The sequence below is a fragment of the Tyto alba genome, unplaced genomic scaffold, assembly GCF_018691265.1.
Source record: "Tyto alba isolate M040663 unplaced genomic scaffold, T.alba_DEE_v4.0 Super-Scaffold_40, whole genome shotgun sequence".
NCBI lineage: Eukaryota > Metazoa > Chordata > Aves > Strigiformes > Tytonidae > Tyto > Tyto alba.
Window position 1 is genome coordinate 32,788,780 of NW_024881316.1, and position 13,324 is coordinate 32,802,103.

The 13,324-nt window shown below is 38.3% G+C and overlaps 1 protein-coding gene across 8 annotated transcripts in view; it reads left to right on the plus strand.

Annotated features, from left to right (window-relative positions):
* The window catches only part of RNF144A (ring finger protein 144A), a 67,395-nt gene extending 54,368 nt beyond the window's left edge, over positions 1 to 13,027 (plus strand). For all 8 annotated transcript variants that reach the window (XM_042803410.1, XM_042803408.1, XM_042803409.1 and 5 more), the window contains 6 exons: positions 154 to 258; positions 466 to 526; positions 1,491 to 1,698; positions 3,579 to 3,726; positions 5,054 to 5,143; positions 8,279 to 13,027. In XM_042803410.1, the coding sequence (XP_042659344.1) occupies positions 154 to 258; positions 466 to 526; positions 1,491 to 1,698; positions 3,579 to 3,726; positions 5,054 to 5,143; positions 8,279 to 8,410 (744 nt within the window). In that variant the 3' untranslated portion in view covers positions 8,411 to 13,027. The remainder of the gene's footprint in view (positions 1 to 153; positions 259 to 465; positions 527 to 1,490; positions 1,699 to 3,578; positions 3,727 to 5,053; positions 5,144 to 8,278) is intronic.
* Positions 13,028 to 13,324: the final 297 nt, after the last annotated feature.

Here is a 13,324-nt window from a genome sequence, read left to right on the forward strand (position 1 = left end):
CTGTGAGCATGGCCTGTGGCTGTAGAAGCGACACAGTAGTATCTGGTTTTTCAAAGAAGTTTGAGTTCTTCAGATTTTCAGAGGAAAGCTGTTAAAATACTGAGTGGTTTATTCCTGGTGGGATAGTTAACTCAGTCTTTGGCTCTCTTACAGTGCCTAAAGCAGTATGTGGAACTTTTGATCAAAGAAGGTCTAGAAACAGCAATCAGCTGCCCTGATGCTGCCTGCCCAAAGCGAGGTCATCTGCAAGAAAATGAGGTACACTTTTACTGCAAATAGTTTTTTTTTTTCTTCTTCTTTTCTTTCCAGGATGTTTAAATGTGTCTTGCTCTGTATGTTACAGCTGCCATTGTTGCCAACATATGTTTTTAATAATTCTCTAAAAGTCAAATATTTTGTCTCCATTTGTTGCCTTAGATTATTGCTGTTCCTAATTGGAAGTTTGTCTTTTCCTTCCTTTAACAGATTGAGTGCATGGTTGCATCAGAAATCATGCAAAGGTATAAGAAGCTACAGTTTGAAAGAGGTAACACATGTAACACTACCCATTGCAAAGCTGTGGGAATGGTATCACTGCAGAGCGATCCCATAAATCAGAATCTGGCTCTGCACATGTTCATGCAGTAGCATTGTGCATTAATTGTTTGATCATCACAAGCCACAACCACCCCCCACACCCTACCCTGCACCCCCCCCCCCAAAAAAAACAAAACAAAACAAAACAAAAAAAAACAACCAACCAAAAAAAAAAAAAAAAAAAACGAAAACCAATAAACAGAAAACATTGTTTCTGTTCTTGCCTGCGTGATTCCCAGAACTGCAAAGTTCTGAGAATAAACTAAGGAAAGAAAATTGCTATGTATTACATTGCTCTATAGCTAAGGGAGAGAGTGACTTCTATTTCAAGCATTGCTGTTTGAGCTGACTACCAGTACTCTAGAGACTGGGGAGGTAGACTGACCCCTTTTATGGAGCCACCATTATCTCCTGTGATGGCATCTGTTGCAGAATTACTTGGCAGTTCTGTGTAATGATAACATGAACCTCGTTAATTTTTATGAGTATATAAGCTGACTGGGTGCCTATGGGGATGTGGAACTGTGTGGCCATAGAGAACTTACAGTAAGGTTTTGTTGAGGTTAGGATCCAGTCTAGAAACCCCTGAAGTCACTGATAGGCTTTTATTACCTTCACTGGGCTTTGAAACATGAAATAACTTACCAGTAAGCAATCTGCAAGAAAGGGATGAAACTGTATAACCGTCTTATGTTATTGTTAATCATGTGGTTACGTTAGGGCAGAAGCCAACTTGAAATAGTCTTACTGGGCAAGGCACTGTAACAACAGTTTCTGGTGGGTTATACCTGCATAGTATATGCTCTATTTAACTTCAAGTACCACTGAAGAAAAATAGATCTCAGAACAAGTTTAGTTCAGTGAATGAAAGTGGGCAATTAATTCAAATTTTGTTCTTTTATGTCCCTTTGCAGAAGTGCTTTTGGATCCGTGTCGGACTTGGTGTCCATCCTCTACTTGCCAGGCAGTTTGCCAGCTCCAGGAATCAAGCCCACAGGACCCCCAGCTGGTCCAGTGCAAAGCCTGCGACATTGAGTTCTGCTCTGCTTGCAAATCTAATTGGCATCCAGGTCAAGGCTGTCAAGAGAACATGCCAATCTCTTTTCTTCCAGGAGAAACAAGGTAAAGTATTGCAAAAGATCAAGTATTTAGAAACAAAACACCCAATCTTTGAACAATCCAGAGTATGAATAGTAAAGAGGCAATTTCCTGATATTTTGTTTTAAAGCTGTTTCCTTCACTTAGTCATTCCTGTTCTTTTAATGCTGTATTCCAAAACTGGATAGCTCTTGGCAGCCTCACTTCTTGCCACCATTTCTGGCAAAGCACAAAGGAGCTGCTTGAGCCTCTATCAGCAGCCTTTTTGCCACAGTGGGAAAAATATGATATCCAGACAGCTCCTGAACTTCCCTTCAGATAAGATCTGCTATTTTGGACAGCGTGAGGGTTGGTAACATCATGCCAGACAGTGATTTTTAGGATACCCTGTCAATCATCCTAACTGCTGCACATTTGGCCAATGATTTTAAGTTCTGTTTAAGCTGCTTCCAGTGGCTTACTGCACCTAGTGAATAAGAGAGGCCGTTGTGCATGTGTTTCACTTAATGTTTGGGCTTTTTCAAAGATTGTGTAGCAGTTCAGGGTATCATTAATGCCCTGGCCAGCCCCAGACTTAGCTCTTCATAACCTGTCTTCTTTCAAGCTTTGCTGTAACAGATGACTATCTAGGATGCTGTCATGATGAGTTTGTGGTCAAATACAGTAACTTTTGCCCATGCTTTTTGTGTGTGCTTGACCAGAACTGAAGCTCACTAAACTCCATGGCAAGGTAGAAAACTTTATCTATTTTCCTTAGTGTTTTAGTTGCTTTTAGTTTTTATTTCATGCTTCATTTTTTACTCCATTGAGATTAGTTTTTTCATTATTTTGGAGCATAAGGTACTAGTAGCAGTTTATGTTACCTTGCATTTGGAGTTTCATATACAACTTATGGATTCAAAGCATTTTTCTGTAATACAGTTGTCCTAGTGTGACTAACAAGTGTATGTCCTTTTATCCTGCTGTTGGGCAAATCAATCAATCAATCAAGGGTCAGTCCCATTTTCCAGCAAACTCTTGGTTCCCCATCTGTTGTTCTTGTATCTCCCATCTCCCACTGTCAGCGGCTGCAAGAAGTGTCATTTGTTAAGGTATATTTTAGTTGTTAGTGTACATGAAAACTGCATGTGGTAGAAAGCTAGTCAAGGGAAATAAATGTTCTTTGAGTGTTTCCATAGTCGTCTGTTTTATGCCCAGTATAAGAGGGCACATCCTATGGTTTTGCAGTTGTGCAAGATAAGAAGAGGTAGTGCTGACCCTAATTCATGAACAGTGACTCATTAAGATACTGTTAGAAATTAAGAGATCAACTTTGAAAGAACAGCATGCCCCAAAAACCTCATGGTTCCTCATTTGGAGGGAAATTCTTAGGAAGGATCCTCAAGGAGAGCAGAGACAAGCAATCTCTCCCTGTTGCCCCAGTCTGAAAGAACATGATCTGGGTTTATTGTGCCATCAAGGGATTGCTTCCTCTTCTTTTCTGAGAAAGAAGAAGGGAGGGGAAAGGAAAATGATACAGACATAGAAAGCATTTAGGTGTGAATTAACTGGTACTTGTCTGATATATTCCAGGAGAAAACTGTATAATACCTGTTAGTATCACTAGGTAACAAAAACAATTGGTAAAATACATGGTAAAGAGAATGTCTTGACTCTTACGTAGGCACTGGAGTCATTAGACATTTTTTCTAGAGATACATTTGAAAAATAGGGTATAGCCAAAATATATGAATAATAAAACTCAGCTGAATACCTGGATCTCTAGTAATTTTTTTTGTTTGTTTTGTTTTGTTTTGTTTTTTTTTTAATAAAAAGTAGGCTTACCTTCTTAGCACCATTCTTAGATGTTCTCCTCTAAATTGTCGTGGCCACACATCTTACTATTTCCTCACTCTCTCCCACAGTTCAGTTTTTAAAATGGAAGAAGATGATGCTCCAATCAAACGCTGTCCAAAGTGTAAAGTTTACATTGAACGAGATGAAGGCTGTGCCCAAATGATGTGTAAGAATTGCAAGCATGCCTTTTGCTGGTACTGTCTGGAATCTCTTGATGTGAGTATATGCCATGCATTCTGGTTCTCAGAAGCTTAGAAGTTCATTGCTTTGCTATCCAGCTGTCTCATTAATCAATTAAATAATAGCTCACTACCTTCTGCCCAGCTTGGTGGACCATAGTACACCAGAGCTGACGCTGATAATTTGATAAGATTTGTATGCTCTGTTTTACTTGTCTGACCTGTGTAATCTTCACATTTGGCCAATGTGAGCCAGTAAATAATGATTAAAAAGTAAAATTTTAAGAAAATAATCTGTTTGCAATCTTTACATGGCAACTAATATGAGGGAGGGGCATTGATGCTATTTTAAATTTATTTTTAATAATACTTAATTTAGTACTGACTTTTCAATGTCCGCCTCCTTGAAGGAGTTATAGGATGAGGACAGCAATATTCTTAGTCTGTGGAAGTTTAACAGACAATCTCTAGGTTTAGCGCATCACCATGAAGGAGATTAACAGTCAGATTTGTTTACCATTCATTGTATTCTGTGGGACAAGAAATAGATCTGACATGCAAAAAAGAATACAATGTTCTCCTAACACCAGGAATTTGTCAGTCTGTAAGCTGCTGCTGTCATATGTTTATGGCTTTTTTAAATCAGGCTGTTATCATGCCCAAGGATCAGAGTATGTACAACATCTGTTTCCATGTCATCTGTTTTATTTTATAACATTGTTAACAATAGCAAAGGAAATGGTTTAGGTTTGCAAAAGCTACTCTGACTATTCAAATCCTATGACTATTCAAATGGTTGTCCCATTTGAATGCTTTACTAACAGCCCTTAAGTCACAGGCTTCTCACGTGCTCAGTTAAAGAGCAGTGTTCCGTTGATTCTAGGCCTGCTGTCTTGGCTGGTTTGTGAGAAGATGGCAGGACAGATAGGGACATAATTTCTCAAAAATCTGTATGGTCCTTTTATTCTTCAACTAGTAGAAGGGACCAGCTTTGGGAAGTCTGAGATACAAGTATTAATTTTCCTTTGCTCTTTCTGTATCTGTGTAAAATTTATGCAATGGTCAGCTTATATTCTTGGATCCTTATGCTAAACTCCATGTTAGCATTTAAATATGCAGCTCGAGAGCCTTTGGGAGAAGAATTCATTATAGATATATAGCACTTGCTAAACAAACCTGTTTGTGAAGACACCTAACTATGAACGAAGCACTTTGGAAAGGTTGGACCTGGCCATATCCACCTTACTAAACTTTCATCTTCTTGTAAATTCCTGGTTTTAAGTTCTCAGGAAATAGTATTTTATAACTTTAAGAACAGTTTGTACTTCTGCTTATTGCATACCTTTTCATTTAATATTTTGTAGGATGATTTTCTCCTTATACATTATGACAAAGGACCTTGTCGAAACAAGCTGGGACACTCCAGGGCATCTGTTATCTGGCACAGAACACAGGTAAAGCTCAGATCTTTAAAAGCTCTGTACAGGTCTACTACTGTCATAGTGCCTTCCATTGCCTTACTCATTTTAACACCTTAGGGTAAAATTCTGTGCCAAATGGTAACTGATTTTCATATCAGATTTAAAGAGGGCAGTAGATTAGAGAGGAACAGTTATATCTCCCAGAGACGACACTGCTTGGCAGAAAGCCATTGAGAACTAGTAAGGGTATGTTTGCAGAGCCAGTTACGTGCCAATCCAGATATGTTCTTAGTAAACCTGGAGGATGAACTAGGTTGCCACCATCCGTATTATTAACAGGGAAGCTCATCCTGCAAGGGCTCTTTAGGTCCAGATCCAGGACTGTAGAAGAAGTAGCCTGAGTATGCTCACTGTCTTGCTGTGGACTCCAGTTGACTCATTCATGTAGGTTGGATAGAAGGTGACCTTGTGAGCTTGCCATAGAATCATAGAACAGTTTGGGTTGGAAGGGACCCTTAAAGATCTAACCCCTACTTAAATTCCAACTCCCCCTGCAATGATCAGGGACATCAGTAGGTTCAAACACAGATTCAGATTGACAGTTACAAAGAATGTGGTGATACCTCTTGTAGTCTAGATCTAGTCTTGCTGGACCAAGCATGAATGCTGGTAATGAAAGAGTTCTCTGTACTACTTTGATGTATACAATATAGATGCCAGTGTGTGACTTGGTCCAATCTACGCCTTTACAATCACTTCAGAGAAACAGGGACATCTGGGTATCTGAATCATCTCTTCCTAAATTAACTGTGTGCCAGTAAAAAGCTACCTTAGCTTGAGATGAAGTGGTTTTCCTGACATACAGATTTCTTTCCGTTTGAGCATAAACCCCAAGTCTGGACAAACAGCTAAACTGAAATAAAAGGAGAAGGTTTGCACCCTTCTCCCTCCACATACACCCCTGGGTCCCTGAGCTATGGTCTGGGTTTTGCTAGGCTTAGCCAGGGGTATCTTAGGAAGTGTGTGGGGACATAAGCTTTCTTTGATATAGCTGTAGTATGAGCTGGTGAATCTGATATTTGTAATCTATTCTTAGCCACAGCAGTTAGTGCAAATATGTTTGATAGACAATACGTTTGTTCTGGTCATTCTTGAGAAGAAAGTGATAATTTTCTACCAAACAGGATATAATTCTGTTAAACCCACTAAAGCCAAATCAACATTGCAATCGTTTCCTTATGTTAAGTTTCTTTGAGTATTCGTCCAAGACAAATTGAGGTGAGCCTTTGGTTTGTTGTTTGTGGATTTAAAAAAAAATATTTATTTTGGCCAGCGGAAATGGCTTGATGCTGAGTAGGGCAGCAACTTCTTCAGAAGCAACAGAACCAACTGGAAAATATGTAAATAATATTCAGCAGGCAGTTTAGTTTTAAAAACAGACAAACAAAAATACAAAAGAAATAATTTTAAAAACCCACAACAAACAACATGGAACTTAATGAGTTCTTTGATGACATATTGAGGCTGAAAGGATGGTGTAAATAGATCATAAAAAATACCAGTAGTCACTTAGATCCACTGAATTGCTGACTTCCAGCTTTGCTCTGTCTGACCAGTGCACTCTTAGCCTGGGCTGCAAAGTGCTGGGCAAGGGCGTGCTGCTCCAAAGAGCAGTATGGCAATAGTTGCAGCTCACAGTTTTTAAAGGAGATGAGAATTGAGTTTTGGATTATATCTGTGGTAAATAAATGCAAAGATTAGTAAATGGAAGTTGCATCAGATTGTCAGCACCTCCGAAAAAAGAATGAGTAATGAAACATGCGCACCTCTGAAACTGAAAAAGAAATTGCCTTTGGCAAGAAATAAAATTGTTAGGGCAAGGAAGTTTGATCTTCTTATCCTTGGACAGCCAAAAGCCAATACTGAGAGAATTTGGCATAGTGGAATGCAGTCTGAGAGCAGTGACTGCTGTCACACAGCGCCATCTCCTGCAACCAGCCTTTCCTCTCAGCTCCCCCTCTGAAAATCCCTGGATAGGGGAATTGCAGAAATACATAGTAATCAGCACGAGAAATTGTCCGTGGCTGACAAAAGTACTAGTAAATCATCCCATCTATACCATGGCTAATTAAATATTTGCCAGCTAATTGAAGCGGCATATCTAGCCCTGGCTGGAAGAATTCTTAATGAGTACTGCAGTCTAATTTAATTTTGCCTTCTATTGTGAGGTTTTGCTAGTAGATTAGCATTCCACTCCTGCCTTCATTATTAAAAAATATTCACAGACACTCTCATGTGAATAAATCTAAATTACTTTCTCAAATAATTTGCGGGTATATTGTTGCAGCATTACTTCTACAGTTGCCTGTGGCAAATGGGAAACTACCTCAGGCAATGAACCTCAACTTGAATGTTTTTTAAATAATTTTCCAAATTTAAACTCTATAGAAACTAATAGTTTGGCACATTGACAGGATGGGTAGGTCCATGGTCCTCCTCTGCCGATACAGGGAAGAGCGTGATCAGTAAATGTCAGTTAAAAAAATGCTTTTAGATAGAGTTAGGTCATGTCCCCCTGAAGCAGCAGGATGAGCTCAGGTGTGACTTCAAAAGGCAATTGCATATGCAAAGTCCTCCTATAGTCCATAATGTTTGTAATCTGTGGCTGAGGTTCCCAAGCTTCTGTTCCTACTGGTGGGAAGTTTGTGGGAGCCTTCCCAGATTCTCTGTGGGCATCACCAAAACCTTGACTGATTCTTTTTGGAGCTTTCTCCAGAAAGAAGGGGAACACCTGAAAGTGGGAGTCTTGATCCTGATATTTAATATTTAGGTTTGGTCAATAAAAATGTATTTAGTCAGTTGCTTCATTAGTTGTTTGAGATATAGGAAAATTCAAAAAGGCGAATAACTACCTGCATCACTTTGTGTGATGGAACTGAGTTGTGTGGCACAGTTCTGATGGGAGCAATGAATGTTCAGTCTCTGATTTCACACACATCTACTGATCACAGGAGCTGACTGTAGCGTACACATGGGGGGGAAGTCCTGGCTCTGCTAAATTCAATGGCATTTCCTGAGATCCTTTTGAAGGACACTGAAGATGCACTGACGTCAGCAGAATCTAGACAATTGCTATCCCTAACACAATGCTATTCCTTTCTCTTGCAGGTGGTAGGAATTTTTGCAGGATTTGGTCTTCTACTTTTGGTGGCCTCCCCTTTCCTTCTACTTGCTACACCTTTTATTCTGTGCTGCAAGTGCAAATGTAATAAAGGAGATGATGACCCTCTACCTACCTAGACTGGGAAAAGATTGGACTCATCACAACATGTGTTTTGATTTTATTGTTGCAGTTGATGTTTCCCTCTTGCACTTACATTGCTGTAGCCTTACTTGTCCCATTCTGCTTTTCATTGACACACAGTCTTGGTTCCAGGAACTGTTGTTACTACTGTTGCATAGATCAATTGATAATAGACAAGGAGGGTAATGAAAGGCAAGTTTGGTGCTAAAGGGAGACCACGGACCTGGGTAGCTATTTGAAATGAAGAGGTGATACTGCTAAAAATGATGCAGAAAGTGTCTGCTGCCCTGCCAGTGGACTGGGAAGTGTACTGAATGACATCAGCAAAACAAGCTAAAAATGCATACCAATATAAACTTCTGCATATCTGTTCGCTTCCAAATTTGGTGTCTTATTCCTGTATATATTTAAGTTACTTACCATTTAAATCAGATAGTCAACTTAGTGTGACTTCACCATGTTTATTACGCATCTGTTTTTGTTAAAGCCATCACAGTGTCCTTTTCAGTACCTATTTTTCCAAGTATAACAAAATCAATAAGGTGCATATAGGCCATCCTATGCCTTTCTGGAAATTTGGGGAGGGTTAGAGGGACAAAGTTGGTCCTGTTGCCTTCCAGGAGTTTTTTGAAGTCTTACAAGAAACTTGTTTGATTGAAAGCTACATTTTAAAAATGAATTGCTTAAGCTGTAAGGTTGAGTGGTGACACAAACCTGCTATCTAATCAAGGTTCTTTTAAAAATGCATTGATGGTATTGATTACCGCTGGACCACTAGTGTTTTTCTGAATTGTTATTTTTTGCTGTTGTTTAGGGTTCTGCTACACTTACAGGGCTACGTAACTTCTAATCCAGGTATCTTAATCTTTTTATATAGAGATATATATATATAATCCTATTTAAACCAAATGTGTAAATAGCTGTGCTATTGAAATATTTTGGAAGTTCAAGATAGCTTGCTTCTGTCTTTAGGGCAATTATTAAAAAACACAGGACTAACTTTACTGTTTAGCAGACTCTTGGGTTATCAGTGAATATTTCATTTTAACTATAAAAATACATCAGGTTTTTCCCTGTAGCTAATAATAAAAATGCCTGGGATATTTGTGGAAGTTGTACTTTACATTTAAAATACCTAGCCCGTTTTCAGAGTTAATATCGTGTGATGTATGGTGTATGCTGTTAATAACAATACTGTGACGAAACAAGTTTTTATTTGAAAAATAATCACTTGATTTGATAGTTTTGTGGAATACACATTGCTTGTGTTTCCAGGGTAGTAAAGCGTGCTAGTCAACATATTATTAATCATTGTAATTTCTCTTTAGAAATATTTTGTTGAAAACCATTTTGCTCTGATTTTAAAGCCTACCAGAATTTGACTAATAACTTCTTGCCGTGAAATATGAAGCACCTGAAACAATATGTATGTCTGTGTGTAGTACTGAAGGAAAACATTATTTTGAATGGCTTGTGGACTGAAGTTTGGCTGCATTTTTTTCGTCATCATTTATTTCTGTGCATTATCAGTGTACTGAGATGGATGAATATGTTGAAGCCAGGATAACTTTGCACTGAAAATGTATTAAGACTCCTAAATGCAACTGCTTCTGGCTGCTGTCATGGGCTGGGAATATGTTTTCATAGCTCAAGCATAAAGAAATGACTCCTTTATTATCTCTTGTTTTATGCTGTCTATCTATTAAATAAAAAGACTGTGGGGTACAATTTTGAAAAGGGCCACTGTCTTTTCATAAAACTTCTCTTGATTTTAATTTCTTTCCTCTTCTTCCAAGTTTAATGGTATCCAAATTCAAACTGTATCTAACCACAGATTTTAGCTTTGGGAGCTGGAGGTTAACTGCAATTGGCTTACTTGCATTCATTTTAATGAGTTCAGCCATTGTGATGTGAAGTAAAAGGATAGCTGGTTTTCAGCAAGTCTGAACTGCTTGTAATATCTTCAGATTGTTTATGGCAGTGCACAGTTCACATCTTTTGTTATCAGAGTATTTTTAGTATGTTAGCTATCTTTGTTAAAGATTGCTTAGTTGTTCAAAAATACCTTTAGGGAAGCCTGGGTAGTACATTCAATTCGTGTTTGCCAGCCCACAAAGGGGGTGTGAAGCACTGCTGAGTTCAGCAGGCAGTGAAGTGGTGGTCTCACTCCAGCTCAGTCCATGTCCCCAGAGGTACCTGGCTTGTCCCGAGTCCCAGCTTCAGTGTGCAGAAGCAATGGAAACCCTTCTGCGAAGGACAGCTTCCTGCAGGTAAGCTGGAACTATGGCCTTTCATCCTTGGGCTTGTAATTCTATTTTACTGGAGAAAAAAAACCTAAACAAACAAAAAAATCAACTGGACAGCAGGATGTAAAGATTTCATGGATTGTTAATTTTCTAATTGAGAGCACTAAGGGATTTTGCTCTATGTGGCAGTGGCTTTACTGACTGATTCTACTACTGGGATGATAGTAAACATCAGAGGTGCATTGGCCTGTTAGCAGTATCCGAGTGTCCTGATATGAGGTTTATTTTCTCTGTGCCTTTCTTAGAGACAGCCTTTGTTTGGAAATATAGTAAAACTTGAGTTTTCCACAGTACTGTGTGGCCAGTTAATAATCAATGTCAAAATTAATGCATTTCCAGATTTGAAAGAAAAAGGAGTCCTTTACAAATATGGACATTTTTAAATGATTGTTTATAATTGATGCTCACAGATAAGATTATATATAATCAGAAAACTGTGTGCTTCTGTCAGTATATCTCTGTCTCTGATCTTAACATACTTGAATTGCTACTGGAGATTTTTATGACATCTCTCTTGTTTCACATCATGGCTGTTGGGATAGAGTATATGCCTACATATATTTATCAAATACCTAATCCTTTCAGGTTTGCTAAATGTCATTCCATCTGTATTCTTCTTGGGGATTTTTTTTGTTTTGTTTTTTATTTTTTAAATGCTGATTTGTTTCCAAAATAGCAGCTTCTGGCAGTGATGTGTTGAATTCGGGGTGGTTTTATGTTACAGGTTATGTTGATAGTGTGACATTTAATACCCTGAAATTGAATTGTAAATACATTATTTTAAACTCTGGCATTTAAACCCCCTGCCATGGAAAAGTGAATGTTTGTCTCTGCTGGTTTTCAGATGAAATTCTGTTACAACAGCCTTGGCTTTTTAGATTTTCACCAGAAAAAGTAAGATTCACTGCATTATTTCTGTTGCATTTTTGTGGTTATGCTATTATTTAGGTTTTTTGGATCGTTTTTAATGGTGTTTTTAACAGTACATCATTTGTATATTCTGTTGGGGTAGAGTAGTGTCATGTCTAGTGAGCAAGTGTAGAGTCCAGACTCCAGAGGCTTTGCATCTCCCTAGACTTGCCATTCATTAGTTGGGCTGAATTCAGTCCTGAGAGAGATCAGTAGCTCAGCCTGCACCGACTTCAGTGGCAGTAGCACTGGGTTTTCCCCATGTGACATTGGACAAGTCACTTATCTCTTTTTATCTCAATTTAGCCATCTTTTAAATGGATGGGCCAATATTTACCTACCTCACAGGAGGGCTGTGAGGGCAAATTCATCGGTTTTGAAGCTCTTCAAGATTCTGTGATGAAAGATTATATATAAATGCTTACTGTAGTTTTATGTTAATATTTCAATTTTATTCATGTTGGAATTCATCCTGAAACCTCCTACTACTGACTTTAGCATGCCAAGAGCTTGGGATGCTTTCCGCCACATACCAAGCAGCATGATCTTTCCTCAAATACTCCAGCTTATGAATTAGGCAGAATCCCAAATAAGAGCTGACTGGATCAATTCTCAGTTTACAGTTGATCTCCTGACATGCAGGAAACACGATCAAAATTAGTGAAAAGCTCTCTTGTTTATGGAGCTGACAGGATGAAATGTTCATAGGTCAGAAAAAATAAAGTGCTTTTGATTTAAAATTGTTATGGGCAGGAAAATGTAAATGAAGTTTTGTGCATTTCATCTGTAGGCCTTTTACTGTATAGGAATAAGTATATTTAATACAGGCCATTTTCATCCCAGTGAGGCGCAGCATGCATAAAGCTTTGTGCAGGTTTGCTTTTTTAAAACCAAAGTTTGTACTTTTCACATACGTAATCTAAAATCCTGAGGAAAACAGGTAGAATACAGTTGTTGATGACAGTGATATTAAAGATATCAAAAAAGCCTGCATCAGCACTTAATTGCTAATGCACTTATACTAAATAAGGCATGCTGTTTGTGTTTAGAGCCCTGTGGTTTTCATTATTGCTTTGATTTGTGTATCTTTCATATAAGAATTCCAGGAACATTAGGTACAGGTACGTGGTACATAACTGAACCTTTCTTGATCATTTTATCATGGATATATTTTAAGCTTGTATAGGGGTAAGCATGAAGGAGTCATGCGTATGTATAAATAATGTATTTGAGCAGTGTAAAAATGGTTCTGTTGATGTATTTGAAATGTAAGTATATTTTGTGCCACTAACACTGTGATGTATAAAAGAGCTGTTGAATGCCTTTTAATGTTGTGTTTTGTACTTTGAATCATATTGAAGAGTTTAATTTCTAATTTCAATAGATATTTTAAATGAATGTGTCTCCTGTGATTCTTCCTAGTGACTTTTCAGTGCTGTATGTTCACTAAAGAAAAGTGCTTTTGTTATGGTAGGACTACCCATGTGTATCTGTCTCTCAATCCTTCAGAGCAAGCACAGCCTGTAGCCTGGAGACCTGCCTCATTTCTGGGCATAACTGTGGTTTCTGACTCATTGTCTCCCATCTCAGCCAAAAGAGTGAATCTGGATATCTCTAGAGCTAATTTGAACCACAGCTGGGTCTTTGATCCAGCTCCTGTTGTAGTCCACTAATGGACCTTCTACCTGGATGAAT